Source organism: Bos grunniens, chromosome 6, assembly GCF_055505025.1.
Source record: "Bos grunniens cultivar Pamir isolate PY7600 chromosome 6, Bosgru_T2T1.0, whole genome shotgun sequence".
Lineage (NCBI taxonomy): Eukaryota > Metazoa > Chordata > Mammalia > Artiodactyla > Bovidae > Bos > Bos grunniens.
In genome coordinates this window covers 49,569,712-49,588,685 of record NC_141170.1, presented here as the reverse complement: position 1 = coordinate 49,588,685, position 18,974 = coordinate 49,569,712, and the positions used below count along the sequence as shown (strand labels likewise).

Sequence of the window (18,974 nt, the reverse complement as noted above, 5' to 3'; positions counted from 1 at the left end):
ACAGCAAAAAGAGAAAGAGCTGTGGGTCCTTAGAAGGCAGAACAGTCAACGAAGACTGCTGAGGAGGGGAAGGAAGAAGGGTAAAGGGGAATTAAATATGGTTCCACAGAGAAAGTGACATTTGTATGAGATCATGAAAACTAAGATGGGTTTCATAGGAACATGTGTGTGTGTGTGTGTGTGTGTGTGTGTGTGCATTGCAAAGTATGTGGTTATATAAATCAAGGTCCCAGCAGGAAAAAGATGGCACACACAAACAGAAAATAAGGTGACCTTAACAACATGACTTTCTAAGAAGTGAGGCTAAGGACAATCAGGAGTGTGAAAGGAATCCAACAAGGGAAGGGTAGAGAGAAGCAACCAACCGCATCCTGGCAGGGACGGAGTGAGGCAATCAATACCTGTAACCATAACTGCCTCTCACCCTCTAAATCTCCCGCTCAGGCCTCCCAATAGCCAAACTCAACTGAGAGGCCAAGGGCAGAAAAGCCTGCTGAGGCAGTCCATAACAGTGAGCCCCTAGAAGCACAGCAAGAGAAGAGTGAAGGGGATCTAAAGGGACACCAAATGAGAATATTTCAGGCAAAAATAACAAAGACCTGGATCTACAGACGTTCCTGCTGGGGAGTAGGGAGCAGGGAGGAAAAGTAACATGAGTGGTGGATGAAGCATGGGGCTAGAAGTCAGAGAGATTTACAGAAACAGCAGGCTAAGGAGTTGGTATACTGTCCTAAGGCAATGAGGAACCATTAGAGGGTTTAGACAGAGGACTGGCACAACCATATCTGTGTTTGAGCCTCTATAGCTGCTCCTGCCAGAAGTTTGATTCCTGATACAAAAGTCACACAGACCAGGCCACATTCTGGCTTACTTGCTGTAAGACTGTATCAGTCAGGGCCCAGGCAGAAGGTAGAAAACACACTAGTTATCTGAGTAGAGAAAATTTAGCATACAGAATTGTTAACTGGGTAGCTGAAAGGTAAAAAGAGAACTCCAAGGTATCATGCAGGCAACAGCTGTTGGAAGCAGCTACCCGCCAGGAGGGTGGAAGAAAACACAAACAGAAGGCCTGGAATTACCCCTCTGAGAACCGAGCATTACTCAGCTGGGTTGGTACCTCTGAGGAAAGGGTGCCATGGAGCTGGTTCTGCAAGAATTGGAAGAACTGCAAACTGGATTCAGCTGCTCCCACAGGAAGGACTTGCCACTGCCAGGGTGAAGAAAGTTTTGATGCCATGACACTCACAAGTAGAAGCGGACTCCACGGGGGGGCAGATGGGAAGGAGCAAGCTGCTTTTTCCCCTTTCAACCTTGCTGTTTCCCCCTGGCACCCCCCACCAGCATAGCCCACCAGGGAGCCAGAGGGTGGAACAGAATGTGGACTGCAGAGCCCCAGCCCCAGCAGCACAGAGGAAAAGGGTTGGGTGAGATCTGCAAGACAGGAACTTAAACAACTAGCACAGTAATTCTGGAAAAAATTCAACCTTTCTGAGTCTCAGTTTTCCTTGTCTGTGAAATGGGGATGGCGGGGGGAGTACCAGCTATATAAAACTTGCTATCAGTTCAGTTCAGTAGCTCAGTCATGTCCGACTCTTTGCAACTCCATGAATCGCAGCATGCCAGGCCTCCCTGTCTATCATCATCTGTCGAAGTTCACTCAAACTCATGTCCATCGAGTCAGTGACGCCATCCAGCCATCTCATCCTCTGTCGTCCCCTTCTCCTCCTGCCCCCAATCCCTCCTAGCATCAGAGTCTTTTCCAATAAGTCAACTCTTCGCATTAGGTGGCCAAAGTATTGGAGTTTCAGCTTCAGCATCAGTCCTTCCAAAGAAATCCCAGGACTGATCTCCTTCACAATGGACTGGTTGGATCTCCTTGCAGTCCAAGGGACTCTCAAGAGTCTTCTCCAACACCGCAGTTCAAAAGCATCCATTCTTCAGCGCTCAGCCTTCTTCACAGTCCAACTCTCACATCCATACATGACCACTGGAAAAACCATAGCCTTGACTAGACGGACCTTTGTTGGCAAAGTAACGTCTCTGTTTTTATTTTATTTTTTTTTTTTTTTAAGGTACAATTGGTATGTTTATTTTTCTGCCCAACAGACAAGAACTTTATGCTATCTAGGTTGGTCATAACTTTCCTTCCAAGGAGTAAGTGTCTTTTAATTTCATGGCTGCAATCACCATCTGCAATGATTTTGGAGCCCCAAAAAATAAAGTCTGACACTGTTTCCACTCTTTCCCCATCTATTTCCCATGAAGTGATGGGACCAGATGCCATGATCTTCGTTTTCTGAATGTTGAGCTTTAAGCCAACTTTTTCACTCTCCGCTTTCACTTTCATCAAGAGGCTTTTTAGTTTCTCTTCACTTTCTGCCATAAGGGTGGTGTCATCTGCATATCTGAGGTTATTGAGATTTCTCCTGGAAATCTTGATTCCAGCTTGTGCTTCTTCCAGCCCAGCGTTTCTCATGATGTACTCTGCATATAAGTTAAATAAGCAGGGTGACAATATACAGCCTTGACATACTCCTTTTCCTATTTGGAACCAGTCTGTTGTTCCATGTCCAGTTCAACTGCTGCTTCCTGACCTGCATGTAGGTTTCTCAAGAGGCAGGTCAGGTGGTCTGGTATTCCCATCTCTTGAAGAATTTTCCACAGTTTATTGTGATCCACACAGTTAAAGGCTTTGGCATAGTCAAGAAAGCAGAAATAGATGTTTTTCTGGAACTCTCTTGCTTTTGCCATGATCCAGAGGATGTTGGCAATTTGGTTCCTCTGGTTCCTCTGCCTTTTCTAAAACCAGCTTGAACATTTGGAAGTTCAAGGTTCATGTATTGCTGAAGCCTGGCTTGGAGAATTTTGGGCATTACTTTACTAGCTTGTGAGATGAGTGCAATTGTGTGGTAGTTTGAGCATTCTTTGGCATTGCCTTTCTTTGGGATTGGAATGAAAACTGACCTTTTCCAGTCCTGTGGCCACTGCTGAGTTTTCCAAAACTTGCTATAGTACCTGAAAAAAGTAGCTATCCCATAAAATTCCCTTCCCCATTCTCCAAACTGTGGCAACAACTAACATGAAGACAAGCATGTATGAGAGTTAACACTCAGTGTATGTGCCTATGAGACATCCAGATTTTCTCATCTCTTATCAGTTACCATATGTGAAATTGGCCTTATTAGGTTTTAACCTATACATTTGGCAAAGTGTGACAATCTCCACACCCACTTCACAATCACACACACAGATGTATATGCATACATGTTTCTTTTAATCCCAAAACAAACAAACAAAAAAAAACTCTCCATAATGAAGGCAAAAGATATAAATGTGATCAAAACACAAAATAGGATGAACTCAAGTACCAATACTAGGAATCAGAGTACTCTCAGTGATGCTGAAAAAGTACATATTGAATAAAATTTTAGAGTGTGTTGATTTATTGCTATTTTTCAAAGCCAGTATTGCTAAATTATGAAAGCAGGAAATGATAGGTATGTGTGTCATTGGTGAAAAGCAAAAATCACTAATTTCATCTGGGGCTTCATTAAGAGAAGTACGGCGTCCAAAAAGAGGCAAAGAACAAGATGTCTTTATTCAGCTCTGAACATCACATTTTAGGCCAAACATTAACAAACTAGAGCTTTGTCAGTGGCTCAGAACTAGAAAAAACTGTAATGGTTAAAGGCTAGTCTTTTCACAAATGGTTGGATGAACTCATCACATTTAATTTGCAAAAGAGAAACTGATGGTGATTACATGGAGCTGACACTCCTGTGCCCCAAAATGAACAGAGTAATCATGAAGCTTCACAACACAATGGATCTGATTATTATCTGGAAACACAGCTCAAGAGAGCTTCCGGTAAAAGTGTGACCACAGAGGTCTGGGAATCCCAAATATAGCCAAGGTGATTTGAGGGTGAACAAAGTCAGGGAAGAGGTAACAGAACATAATCATAACTAAGCTGAAAATGGAAAAACTATTTAGAATTCTGCTCAAAGAAAGAATGTGGTATCAAAAGGGGAATACTCAGCATAAAGACTAGAAAAAAGACAAATTAAGTGGAAAGAATAAATTGGTACATTTCCAAGAAAGAAAGGAGAAAATCATTGAACTTGATCTGTTTTTATTTTACTCTCATTAAACAACCCTTTTATAATATGGTTTTCCATGTAGATTTCCACATTTTGTTGTTTGTTGTTTAGTGGTTAAGTCGTGTCTGACTCTTTTGCAACTCTCTGAGCTGCAGCCTGCCAGGCTCCTCTGTCCATGGGACATCCCAGCCAAGAACACTGGAGTAGGTTGTTATTTCCCTCTCCAGGGGATCCCCCCTGGATATCTATCCCATAGACAGAACACAACTGCAGCACACCAATTCCAGTTTGCTTGATAATCATAATCTTCACTTTCTCTGCAAAAAAGTACCAGAAGCCAGACTACACTGAACTAATAAGCAAGAAAATTATAAAGAAACAGAGGCATCAAGCATAGGACACTCTTTCAAGAAATCTGGCTGGGAAACAAAGGACAGTGTCATAAAGAGATCTGTTTCACTTCAGCCGTAATAGGATCTTTCTACCAGCCATTAAATGTAGCCACTCTGCAGAGAGTTATGGGATAAACCAGAGAAGATGCACCAACCACAGTGTCAGTCCAGAGAAACAGATTCTCTGTAAACAGAGACACTAACACGGGCAGCTTCTTCTCATTTCCTCTGTGAGTGAACATTTTGGGTCCAAACAAATGGGTTTCTTAGAGTCTGTTTGTTTTTTACTCTCAGAATACATTTTCCATAATGAAAGCCCAGTGGGAAAAACACAATTCAGTTTGCAATGTTTAAAAAAAAAATTAAAAGCACTTTTCTGGAACATATATGCTTAGTTAACTGACAATTTAATAACAAGCTCTTGGAAAGAAGGCATATGTTTATATGTGAAATGACAAAATGAATTTTTTCTTTCTTTTAGCAATTAAACTTTTTTTCCTAAGAGAATGATGTTTATTTCTCTTTATGCTCATGATGTTTTAATACGAACTTACCTTTTACTGGGAAATTTTATATTTAGAGCTGAGGTTTCAATCATGGGATCCCTCCCTGTGAATTTCAATATAAGAAAAATCTTCAACCTAGAATTAAAATATGTTTAATGTCCCCAAAATACTAGAAGCCTCTATCACAGTCAGAAGAATGTATACCTCAGTAGAATTTACAGCAGGGGTTGAACAGTGCATAGTTTGAATTTCACATTTTTTAATGCTGCTAGAAAAAGGATTTCAACTATCTAGGATATCAGAACATGATTTCTTTTTTCTTTTATGATAAGCAGTTTTTAAATATCAACATTTCATTTTGTTTAAATTCCAGCCTTTTCCCTTGCTGTTCATGGTTATGTATCTATTTGTAAATGGAAATGAGACACACCAGAAATTCTGACCAGTGATATGAAGCAGACATGCATAGCTGTAATGTGTTATCTTTTCCTAAATTACAGTTGACACATAGATAGAACATGATTTGGATCAATCTTTTTGGTCCTTCTTACAACAAAGGTTGTTAACAATTGTCTGATTCTTTCCTTCTCCCCAACCCCCAGCCCCTCCCCCATGTCTGGAGGTTGGGGATAAATCAAACCATCTTATCTAAATTTTTTTTTTTGTCGACAGAAAACTCAAATATTTAAACTGAATTCCTTACGGGCTTACCCGCTTTTTTTTTTTTTTTTTTCCCTGACTCTGATTATTTTTAAAAGATACAGAGCTTTAGAAACGTAAAGTGTTTTGAACTTTTAAGAGTTCTGCACTGATTGAGCAATAAAAGCTGATTTATGCTCTGGGATAGCATCATAAGATTTTATCACTGAAACACAATATAAATTAACCTTTCACGCAGACCTTCTGCGCATTCCTACTTTTCTCTCTTCACAATGTGAATTAGTTCTTATTTCAGCATATGCATAGATAAAGAACTATACTAGGTAAACATACCTTATTAATGGATACCTCTAACTGTGGGTAGAAGGAAGGAAGGAAGAAGGGAGAGAAGCAGAGAGGGAGAAAGAAAGAAAGAGGGGAGGCAGGGAGGAAAGAGTGAAAAAAAAAACAGAATTACAGTCAAATACCAGGATGACCTCAAAGAAACAACTTTATTTCTACTCCAAAACAACATATAGGACTCTGGCGTTGGTTGTATGGAGCTAGGATAATCTTACGAACAAAAAACACACTCTTTCACATTACAATGTCTAGATTTAAATTCCAGTCCTACTCTTTATCAGATGTATGGGCCCTGGGTACATATTTTTCTCTATTTTAGGTCCTTTATCTGAAAAATGGGATACTCACGGTATCAGTCTCATAGAATTACTGTGAATTTTAAATAACACATGTAAAGAGTTAGAATAAGACCCGGTACATTGTAAGTGCTCAATAAATGTCAGTTACTTTCACTTTTCTTATCATCCTTCATGTTACTTAAAACCTTCATATGTAATCACTTAACACACTGAGAGTTACAGTTTTTTTTCATATTATGACCTTTAAATTTTTTTTTTCTTCTGGATTCATCTGTATTTTTTTATTTCCAAAAGTCTGCTCTTCTATTTCAACTTGACAGTTTGATTTTTTTTTTTTTTTTAACTCATCAGTAATCAAGAATTTGGGTGAGAAATCTCAATAAGAAAAATTTACCCATCTAGTAAAATGCATTAATATTTATCAGATACTTAAGATCAGATTATAAAAGAAACCTTGTTTTTAAAATAGAGAAATAAACCTTTGCAAGTTTCCAGAAATAAATTCTACCTATTAACCAGATTCAATATCCATATTTAAATATTTCCATATTAATAAGTATTTATTTCAAAAAATGTAAAGCAAAGTTTGTTTTTCTCAAAACATTAGCTCTCTGATTTTTTTAAATCAAAAGAAAACAGCAATTTAAAACTTAAATTTCACTGTAGCCCCATTCTTCTAATACTAAAGACAAAACTGCATGTTAAAAAGAGAGAGAGAGAGAAATGAGAAGAGTAAGTTATAAAACACCATGGTGAAGAAGGGGTAAGAGGGTTGTGACCAGACAATCAGCAGACCAGTCTAAGAGTGAGGAGCCGGAACAGAATATGTCCATTTGCTCAACTGATTTCTCAGCATCATCATTCATTCATCAATTCAAATCCAATAAAAGATCATTTAACCACAGCAAGTGGGGAGTAGGGGGCAGTGGGCAGAATGAAGGAGGAGTTCAGACTGATTTTAATCATTCTAGATGAAACAACTAACAGCATGACCCTTTGTGGGCAAGGACTTGCCTGGGCTTCCCAAAGCTGAGTCTAAGGAAAGGGCTCATGGTTGAGCCCCGGGGGGCATCCTTTCCTACTCTTTCAACAGTTTAAAGATGTCTTCAATACTTTTACCTAGATGCCATGATGACTAGGTTGGCCCACAGATCAGAGCAGGCTTAAAGCAACTTCCTCAGAGCAGGCGGTCATGGTCTGTTGGGGAAGCTGGTGACTTACCCACACTCATCTTGATTGGCAGGTTTTCTCTGCTTGCTGCCTCCACTAGGTGTCTCCGGACTTCCATCACTGCTTCTTTGTGCTTGGTGTTCAGTAAGGCTTCCCACAGGGCTTTGGCTGCCGGGTCACTGCAATAAAACCACAAAAAGAGCTTTAAAGTAAATTTCTACTGAGTAATGGAAAGGGTAGCAAGCAAAATAATTTCTTAAGCGTCTTTTCTGAGTATCAATGTAGTCCTTCTAACTGATGGACTCTAAGTATTAAAAATATTAGGATTAAATAAAGAATATCTGATCCATTCTAAGCAGCACAAAATACTGAAAAATTAAGAAGACAGTAAAATCAAGCACCCTCAAAGTGGGAGGGAATCATACTATACTATGAGAAGTGTAGGGAAATTGTGTGATATCCTGAGAATTTACATTTAAAAGTATTTCAGAGTAAAACTGAACACTGCTAGATAAGATATAAATGTTATGTAAACCAAAATTAAATGCATGTCCAAAACTGATGTGATTATAAGCATATTGATTTCAGAGAATACACTTGTCTGAGAAACAGAAAGCAATCAGTAATGATTCAATGATTCAATTTCTCCTATTCAAAAATTACAAAAATTACTCAACAGAATCCCTAATGAGTAGATTTCCAAGTGAATGGCAATCAGGAATTAGGTTAAGAAACCATGCAAGTAGCCCACGTAGGGGCCTTGGGCTGCAAGGACGGCGCTGACGAAGCCCTTACAATTAACCGTTGATAAGCGCACGAAGCGCTGCACTGTGCAGGCTCTCATCTGGCCTCACTTCTCCAACAGCCCTCTGTCTCTCCCAACATGCCATGTCCCAATTATAAATGAGTACAGTGTTCTTTCCAGAAGATCGCTGCATGGAGCCAAGTATACACATTTGTAGTAACGTTTGAAAAACTGAGTATAAAGAAACAAAGGTTACTTCTGTCCCTTCCTAAGGACATTTCCCTCTACTTCAAGCCCCAGAAATACCTCCTACTATTCAGTTAGCCATAGTTCAAACACTGATACATTTTTAAAAGTTTCATCTTAAAAGTTATATCTAATAAGATATTAACTTAGCTTTAAAATTATACCTAATAAGGTATAACTTTCACGTTTGAATGTGATTTGGAATAATGGAATGATGTATTTCAGGCTGAGTTTAGAGTCTGGCACATAATAACCTTTCATTAAAAGCAGTTGCTTTTATTATCATTTATTTTTTCCTCAGTGAACTAACATTGCTGCTCAATATATTCCATTTGTTTTGATCTGACCAAAACTGTCATCATTAATATTAAAATTAATATTCTGTTTAATTTAAAGGAGCAGGTAAACTGCATGCCAAGCCCTATTCTCCATGGTTGGAACATAGACAAAAAAAAAAAAAAAGCCAGGGCACAAGCTTTTAGTGATTTATTGACTGGAAGAATAGGCAGACATATGAGCAAAGAAATTAACCCCCCAAAAGAGCATGGTAAGAGGCATAGCCAACGCTGACATAGATTTCTGTGGCAGCACAGAGGGGCTCCAATCCTCAATAGGAGGGCAAGGATTAAGACAATGATCTCTACCAGAAATGATGAGCAAGTACACAGATACAAAAGCAGCCAACAGAAGAAATTATAACTCAAAACTGGAAATTATATCTCAATCTTCAAGAAAGATAAAAATCTTAGCCACAAAACAAGAGGAAGGACATTTCAGAGCGTTCAAAGTCTAGGTCTTAAATGACTCTAAGAAGCACTGGCTTGTTTCATGCTAAGGTGGAAGGGGAGGGGCAGCAGATGTAAGTGTGAAAGAGATGGTGGGAGCTACTCTGGGGGGTGCCCTGCATCCCTTCCCAGGGTTCACTGACTTCAGCTGCAAGTTACAAGAAGGCAAGGATCAGGTGACTGATTTCACTTCCTGAAAGAGTAACATAGTTCAGCAGTCATGAACAAAGTTTTCATCATCATTCAAAACTAGGACTACATCTAGACATGGAACCTAAAAAATAATACAAGTGAATTTATTTACAAAGCAGAAACAGACAGATATAGAAAACAAATTTATGGTCACCAAAGGGCAAAGGGAAGAGGGGGAAGGATAAATCAGGAGTATAGCATTAACAGATACACACTACTATACATAAAATAGATAAACAACAAGGATTTACTGTGTAGCACAGGGAACAATATTCAATACCTTCTAATAACCTATAATGGAAAATAATCTGAATATATAATTGAATTACTTTGTTTTACACTTGAAACTAACACAATATTGTAAATCAACTACACTACAATTTAAAAATAATAGTTTTAACTAGATCTATTTGCTGTGGGGCTTTGGGAAAGTTACTTAATTTCTTTAAAGCTCTGAAGGCAATGGAGAACCACTGAGGAATTTTGAAAAAGGAAGATACACACCTCCCAGTTACCAAAATTTATGGTCTATAGACAGCATATTAAAAAGCTAAGACATTACTTTGCCAACAAAGGTCCATCTAGTCAAGGCTATGGTTATTCCAGTGGTCATGTATGGATGTGAGAGTTGGACTATAAAGAAAGCTGAGTACCGAAGAATTGATGCTTTTGAACTGTGGTGTTGGAGAAGACTCTTGAGAGTCCCTTGGACTGCAAGAGATCAAACCAATTCATCCTAAAGCAGATCAGTCCTGGGTGTTCATTGGAAGGACTGATGTTGAAGCTGAAACTCCAATACTCTGGCCACCTGATGCAAAGAGCTGACTCATTTGAAAAGACCCTGATGCTGGGAAAGATTGAGGGCAGGAGGAAAAGGGGACGACAGAGGATGAGATGGTTGAATGGTGTCACCAACTCAATGGATGTGGGTTTGAGTGGACTCTGGGAGTTAGTGATGGATAGGGAGGCCTGGCGTGCTGTGGTTCATGGGGTCGCAAAGAATCTGACACGACTGAACGACTGAACTGAACTGAACTGAATCAATCACTTCCTACTTTTATTTTTCAAAGCTCCTAAACCATAGAGATTTCTCCTATACTCTCAACTCTATGCACAGAACCTCTAGAGTAGAAATTGACTGCCCTCTTCTTTTCCATGGGGCTTTCCTGGTGGCTCAGCAGTAAAGAATTTACTTGCAATTCAGGAGATGTGGGGTACATGGGTTCAATCTCTGGGTTGGGAAGATCTCCTGGAGAAAGAAATGGCAACCAACTCCAGTGCCTGGGAAATCCCATGGACAAGATAGCCTGACAGGCTATAGTTCATGGGGTCACAAAGAGTTCATGGGGTTGCAAAGACAGGATTGAGCAACTAATGCTCTTGCTTTCTTTTCCATGAGAATAATAGTGTCTCTAAGATCACAACAGGTTGAGCAATGCTGTGGCTGTCCCATCAGACTACCATAATGGTTAAAATATGAGTTCTGGGGTCAGATAAATCTGGGTTCCAACCCCAACCATCCTCCCTTGACCCACAGCAATTACATGGCCTCCGTGAGCCTCCTCAGGCACTCCAAGCACAGGGACCTCTTTCGCTCCTTTGCCAGGCATTTTCTTCTTACAAACGTTCCTCTCTCTCTTCAAGTGTCAGCTGAGATGTCACCATTTCAGAGAAGTCCCTCCTTACCACCAGTGCAGAAGAGTGACGAGAATCCATCGCAGCACCTTTTCCCAGCACCCCTTCCACCTATGGGGTTTTTTAGCCTGCATAATCCATATTACCATTGACTCATTCTAGGTTTCCATGTTTCTCTTTGTTGTCTAGCTCCCTCATTGAAGGTAAGGTCCTTCTATGAAGGCAGAGGTTCTTTTATACTCATTGCTAATTCCCCATTACCTAGAACAGTGCCAGGCTGTGGTAGTTAACACTGAACAAACAGTGAATGAACAAACAGTGCTTGCTAGTTGCGTAACCTCATGCATGTAACTAATGCTCTCTTATTCTCCATTTCCTCGTCTGTGAGATGGAAGCAACATAGTGACTACCTCAGAAGGTAGTTGAAGGGTTAACTAAGATAATGCATGTAGAGCACTCTCTTGATTTACAGTAAATGCATTTCTGTGGTTGTTGTGGTTGTTATTACTATTGCTATAAAAGGTATTGTCTTAAAATTCAATATGCTTAAGGGTTTGTGATATATTAAATGAATCTACTTAATTACACTGAGTATGTTTTACATACAATCACGATTTGTTCATCTGTACTGAAGCCACTGGGGTCTTGTACTCTCAGGCTCTTTTCTATTAAAACACTAAGAGAAATATACAGTTTATACAGTCTCTAACACTGATGTGGAGCTGGGTCATGAAAACTGTTTTGTTGATATGAATGATTCAAACTCTCTAGATACTACAGTTGCTAATGTCTACTTTCTGTCCAAAACAGTTTTCTAAACATATCATACCCCCCACATTGAACATGGTCATCATCAAGCTTACCAAGTTAACATTCATGAACTAGCTCTGGTTCTCTGAAAAATCAGAGCTGAAGAAGATCAGACTTGCCGGCAGCTCTACTGTGTCCTGCAACCACTTCTTCACCAGGTCACACTTGCTGCCACTTGGTGGCTTACACACATACTGAATGTGTAAGCATATATCAGCATCGGAGCTGAATGTGTTCACAAAATGTGTCCTCTGATGTGTTCACAAAAGTTGATTGAATAGACATTCAATAGACATTTCACACATGAAATCAATTCCTGATGTCCAATTTCATGTCAAGGAAAGTTCACTGAAATTCACATTATAATCATGATAGTATGTTTTAAATAATTCTCTGTCCTCTCTGAGTGTACAAGCTCTCTGTTTTCCCAATGAGGGAAAAAGCACTACACAGAGGGCAATCACAGCAGGGCCAGTGTGGCGGGCGCACGGGTGCTAGCAGCGCTGTAGATGGGCAGGAGCACAGGATCTGGATCCCAAACACGAAGGCTTCTACATCCCTGGCAGCGTTACTTAAATGCATGTTTCTTCCTCTGTTGTCTGGGGACGGTAATAGTACATATTCAGTGGGTTGTTATGAGAAATGAATGTGCTAGTATATCTAAAGACTTAGGACAATGCTTGGCACACAGTACGTGCCCCCCAAAACACAGCAGTAGCAGCAGCAGCAGTAGTACTAATAAAAAAAAAAAAAAAATCAGTCAACAGACATGAAGAACAGAGTTGTGGTTGCCAAGATGAGAGTGCAGACTGGGGGTTTGGGATTAGCAGATGCAAACTATTATATACTAAATGGATAAACAACAAGGCCTTACTGTATTCATAGCACAGAGAACTATACTCAATATTGTATGATAAATCATAAAGGAAAAGAATATACACGTATAATTGAGTCACTTTATTGTACAGCAGAAATTAATATAACATTGCAAATCAACTGTTGTTGTTGCTCAGTCGCTCAGTTGTGTCAACTCTCTGTGACCCCGCTGACTGTAGCCCACCAGGCTCCTCTGTTCATGGCATTTCCCAGGCAAGAATACTGGAGTGGGTTGCCATTTCCTTCTCTAGGGGATGTTCCTGACCCAGGGATCAAACCCATGTCGCCTGAGTCTCTTGCACTGGCAGGTGGACTCATTACCATCTGAGCCACCAGGAAGCTAAAATCAACTATATTTTAACAAATTAAAAAAAAAATCAGTGGTCAGGATCTTCTCATAAGATATATAGAAGGAAGCCTGTTTTAGAAGTACTTTCATTTCTTCTACAAAATTATATATACATATGGATAACCACTCTCAGTAGGTTCATTTTCTAATATGAAAAGATCAACAATATATAGTACAAAATTCATAATGAAACATATTAAGACCAACCTAACCAATCTCCCTACATAAGACACTTTGATGAATTTTGATTTTCAGGAATAAGATAAGAAACTTTACTAAAGATAGAGACCCAGTTTTAGGGAATTAGCGTTTTCTGTACAAACTTTTTAAGCAATGACTTTGGTACTCATCAATTTAACAATACTGAAATCCTGTAGATTGCACACAAAAAGACATTTTAAGACTACAATTTTTACTTTTACAAGGAGTTCAGGTTCTATAAATACTTCCAGACTGACTTATAAAGTGGATGTACAACTTCAGGGGTAGAAGTGAACATCAGAAATAATGCTAACCAACTCTACATCTTCTGCAGGATGCTACTTAACCCAACACAAGCAGATATAAATCTATCATTAGTTTTTGAAGGCATCTAAAGAAAACTTTATGAGAAAAACACTACAGCTTCAAACAAATCAAACCGTTATTAGATACTCTTTATACCAAATCTAAATCCTTTGTGCTCTACTGTAAACCAACTCCATCATGCTTTATCTTTTAAATTAAGGAACAGCTGGACAACATCTTTTTTAAAAAATCTTCATATTTTCTATTGGGTTATAGCCAATTAACAACATTGTGATAGTTTCAGGTGAAAAGAGAAGGGACTCAGCCATACATATACATGTATCCATTCTCCCTTAAACTCCCCTCCCATCCCAGCTGCCACATAACATTGAGCAGAATTCCACGTGTTTATACAGTAGGCCCCTCGTTGGTTATCCATTTTAAACACAGCACTGTGTACAAGTCCATCCCAAACCCCCTAACTATCCCCTCCCCACATCTTTCTCCCTAGAAACCGTAAGTTTGTTCTTTAAGACTGAGAGTCTCTGTTTTGTTAAGTCCATTTATATAATGTCTTTTTAGATTTCACATTTAAGGGATGTCATATAATATTTCTCCTTCTCTGACTTACTTCACTCAGTATGACAATCTCTAGGTTCATCCATGTTGCTGCAAATGGCATTATTTCATTCTTATTCAGTTCAGTTCAGTTGCTCAGTTGTGTCCGACTATTTGAACCCCATGAACCACAGCACACCAGGCCTCCCTATCCATCACCAACTGCTGGAGTCCACCCAAACCCATGTCCATTGAGTCAGTGATGCCATTCAATCATCTCATCCTCTGTCGTCCACTTCTCCTCCTGCACTCAATCTTTCCCAGCATCAGGATCTTTTCAAACGAGTCAGCTCTTTGCATCAGGTGGCCAAAGTATTGGAGTTTCAGCTTCAGCATCAGTCCTTCCAATGAATATTCAGGACTGATCTGCTTTAGGATGGACAGGTTGGATCTCCTTGCAGTCCAAGGGACTCCCAAGAGTCTTCTCCAACACCACAGTTCAAAAGCATCAATTCTTTGGCGCTCAGCTTTCTTCACAGTCCAACTCTCACATCCATACATGACTACTGGGAAAACCTTGTACTAGCCTTGACTAGACAGACCTTTGTTGGCAAAGTAATGTCTCTGCTTTTTCATATGCTGTCTAGGTTGGTCATAACTTTCCTTTCAAGGAGTAAGCATCTTTTAATTTCATGGCTGCAATCACCATCTGCAATGGTTTTAGTAATAGTCCAGTGTATATACGTACCACATCTTCCTTCTCCATCCCTCTGCTGATGGACACTTAGGTTGCTTCCCTGTCCCGGCTATCGTAAATAGTGCTGCAATGAACACATGCACTGCAAGGTGCGTGCATCCTTTTGGATCATGACAACATCTTTTTAATAATTGAGCCCAGCCAAAAACAATTTTTTTCATGGGTAACTTAAGGAAGAGTTTTTAAAGGTAAATAAAAGATGAGTAAAAAACGCCATCACTACATTCCATTTTAGAAACATTTCAGAATTTAAAAAACAAGTTATGTCCCACACAATCCTCACCTCATGAGCTAAGCCATTATCACTGCCCCAGTTTAAAGAGCCTCAGAGAAGCCAACTGACTTCTGTAATGACTCAATCAGCATCTGGCAAAACCAGGTCTCATACCCAAGTTACTGGCTCTGATCCAGTAATCTTTCTACTATGCCGTGTCGTGTTGCACTACACAAATCACCAGGGAGAATTCATTACTCATAATAGCAACTACTTTAAACTTTACATGTCAGCTTTCTTTTCCAATTCTTAATATACCCTCTATTCTCTGCCTTAGAGAAGAATGAAGTAGATCCACATTCACTCATGAAGCAGGTGAAGTTTGCTCTCAGGATTTTGCACTTTTTATTTTAAACAATATCATACTACTCCCCTTGTAGGTCACCATTAGTCACTGATAGTCCTTGCGACACAATGACCATCATGTCCCACTTTTAGACAACTCTCTTCTTTAAATGTTTCTAAGAAGACTTGCTGAATTTTAAGTCAACATATATATAACATCTATGTAACTGAACTGACAAAAAAATTAAAGTCTAAATTGCCCTAAGATATTATTAGCTCTTATTTGATGTTCATTATATCTTTGGGAAAGAAAGAAGAAATGGCCTCCAGCTATTTTATCACTGATAAAAATGGAGACAAAATGAAGCCACCTATCTAATATCCCATTGTTGACAATAAAGGAAGGAATATTTAGATAGAGGAACTAACACTCAAAGCACCAATGAGATGTTTCTGTGATCTTGAATAATTTACTTTACCTTTTTGGTAAAGTAAATATACCTTTGGTAAAGTAAATATAAAATATAAATACCTTTATATTTTATAAATATTATTAATCTATTATTGTGATCATTTTCATTTATTGAAAAATCACTAATATTACTATATTATCTTATTGATCAACAACTCTCAAGGGTAAGAATCACTGCCACGTTACAAGTGAGAAAGCTGAGTCTTAATAAAATTATGTACCCAAATCACACAGCCAATAAATGAGGATTTGTACCCAGGTCCCTGTGAACTCCAAAATCTTACTATTTTACCATAGTTCTACACTATTCTGTAAAACAAAATGCTCAAACAAGAATACTACTGAGATTCCCAGGATCTCTAACAAGCCATATCCACATGGTTTTCCTTAGGCCTTGGTACTCCGAGTTCACATGTATGAATTTGATTACATGTGTAACACAGTGAAAGGTGGGTGAATATCCCCTGCTGTTACTTTTATTAAAACCTTTTTTCTTCCTCACAAGCCCAGTGACAAAAAGAGCTAACAAAAGAATATTCCTGACGGCTTACAAAATATATTAAATTATTTTCTACCTTTTCCTCTGTTTTTAAAGTCATTTTCCAATGAGACAAACTTTATTTCCCTGTAGTTACTAGAATACAATTTTATTTGCTTCAACAGATTCCTTGAAATATGTAATATAAAAGTAGAATATTTGTCCTATAAAAAGATCCATTTTATTACTATGAATTATACAGAATTTGTTTCTATACTGTCATTGTAACCAAATGCATACTAAATTTATGCTCTTTTTTGATAAACTGATTATCTTGTATCCTTAAAAATCAAACTGTTGTGTTTGAAGACTACAGACCAGCAATATACATAATAATAACCTTCTAGAATTAGGTTTAAGTCTCAGGAGACTTCTATACAGGAAGATATGGTCTTTCCAGATAATTCTTGACATCTTATTCACCAGAATTCCTCAACTATGAATGAAATCTTAGAAGCTGTATTGGTTTGGCATGTATAAAATGTCAGGAACAGGAAATATTCATCATCAAATAAAATATAAAAAAGACAGCACTAATTTTTTAAAGGTGGCTAAAAACTGAATCATGGTTGTACTTAATCAGATGAAAGGCTTGCAATTAAGAGACCGAGGGTAAAACATGAATGCACACTATTATCTTATGACTAAACTCAGAGAAATGGTTTCTCCATAGCAGGCACGGGAAGCTAAGCTGACTCACACAGTTTGCAGTAACAGTTACAGTATTGCACCAGAAATACAATGATACAACAAAAAAAACAACCAAAGAAGCATTTTCAACTAATTTTAAACAGAGGGCCATCTGAGTCATAGTTTTTCACAGCAGGGAATGATGGCTTCCATCAGTGGTAAGCTTAATGAGCTATGAAGGTAGGTTTGTTAACTGAATTATTCACAGAGCTTTCAATAGTCATCTTCCCTCTTGACTACTTTTGAAAACAATTACCTCATCTTAAACAAAATAATCCGTTAACCTTCATCTCAACAGAACAGAAAACAGCTAAGCACAGAAGGATACTGAAATAGACCCCTGGCATTGGAAAGCAGTTCTGCACTGCTTCTCTCTCTCAGAATATGGGCACGTCCTGTGAGCCAGGTGCTCATCACAGCTGGTGAGCAGCCTCCAGTGCCCGGTCCTCAGGGAGCTAGCAAGCTGGCAGGGAGGCTGGAACTGAGCAGACGCCTAGGGACTAGGCGACAAAAGAGGATATAGGAGCCCAGGGAGAGTAGAACACTGGTCTGGGTGTGAGCGCAGAGGACAGGGAGTAGGTAAGGATGTGACAGTGAGACCGGAAAATTGAGCAGGAGCTCGCTAGTTAAAAAACGAAGTAAGATCAGTCTAAGTAAGAGCAGCATCACAGGATGGGGTTCTGAGAAGAGAACTTGAGACCTTCTCAAGGAAATGAAAACTAATATGAATGGAGCATGAAGATCTAGTCTGATACTGCCTTCAGCTTATGTCAAATTATCTAAGGCTTGGTAATCCACATTAGAGATTGTAGACATTTTTTCAAGGGCAACTGAAGGGTCTTCAGCAACAGACTAACCTAATCAGATCTGCATTATTAAAAGACCACTCTGGCCCCATTGTTCAGAATGGATCTAAGGACTGGGAAAGAGGTTGCTGCTCAGTACAGGCAAGAACTTAAAGCTTGGACTACAGTGATTTCCTAAAGCTACCAGATCATATCATTTTCCTGCTCAAAACCCTTCTAAGCTTCTTACTACTATCACACTGAAATTTAATTTCCTTATTTTGGCCAACAAGCTTATATACTTCAGTGCATTCCTATATTTTACATCTTCATGTCTCACTTTTACCCATTAGGACCCAGCCACACTGGTCTGATTTCAGCCCCTTGAATGGGTCAAAGTATGTTCTCAGGGCTTTCGTATTTGCTATTCCCTTTGCCTAGAACCCTTTTCCTCCAGATGTCCATTTAACTCGTTCATTCAACAAATACTCACTGAGCACCGACCAAGTGTCAGTTCTGTTGCAGGCACTGCTCAAGGCTGCCCTTCTTGATCATGCTAGCTAATGTGGTGCTTCCTATTTCAAATCCCACTTGTCCTATTTTATCTATAACATTTGTCATTAACTCAAATTACAAGCTGTTAAATAGAATTTATTTTAATAAATCGAGAGGGAACTGTTTTCAGGGCACTGAGCACAGAGATATTCTAGCTTGAGCAGAATGTCAGCATCCTGGGTCCATGATGGGCAGTGTACTGAGGCCATCAATGACCCATGACCATGGACTGTGCCAGGCACCGGAGGTGTAACAGGGCACAAGAGTGAACAAGTCAGGCACAAACCCCTCAGAAAGGCTCAGAAAGGCTCCAAAGTCTAGTTGGGGAGAATAGATACTAAACTAGTCGTCTAATAAGCTAATGCACTATGAACTATTGGAAGAAATAAAAGATGAGGAAAGGAAAAGAGTAACATGTGGGATGGCCAGAAGGTGGGAGAGCAGGT

The 18,974-nt window shown here is 39.1% G+C and overlaps 1 protein-coding gene across 3 annotated transcripts in view; it reads right to left on the bottom strand.

Annotated features, from left to right (window-relative positions):
- SCFD2 (sec1 family domain containing 2) overlaps nt 1-18,974 on the bottom strand; it is a 396,134-nt gene that overhangs the window by 341,248 nt on the left and 35,912 nt on the right. For all 3 annotated transcript variants that reach the window (XR_015165415.1, XM_086405773.1, XM_086405774.1), the window contains exon 3: nt 7,521-7,648. Coding sequence is in view for 2 of the 3 variants with exons in the window: in XM_086405773.1 (XP_086261899.1) it covers nt 7,521-7,648 (128 nt within the window). In the remaining variant the exon portion in view is untranslated. The remainder of the gene's footprint in view (nt 1-7,520; nt 7,649-18,974) is intronic.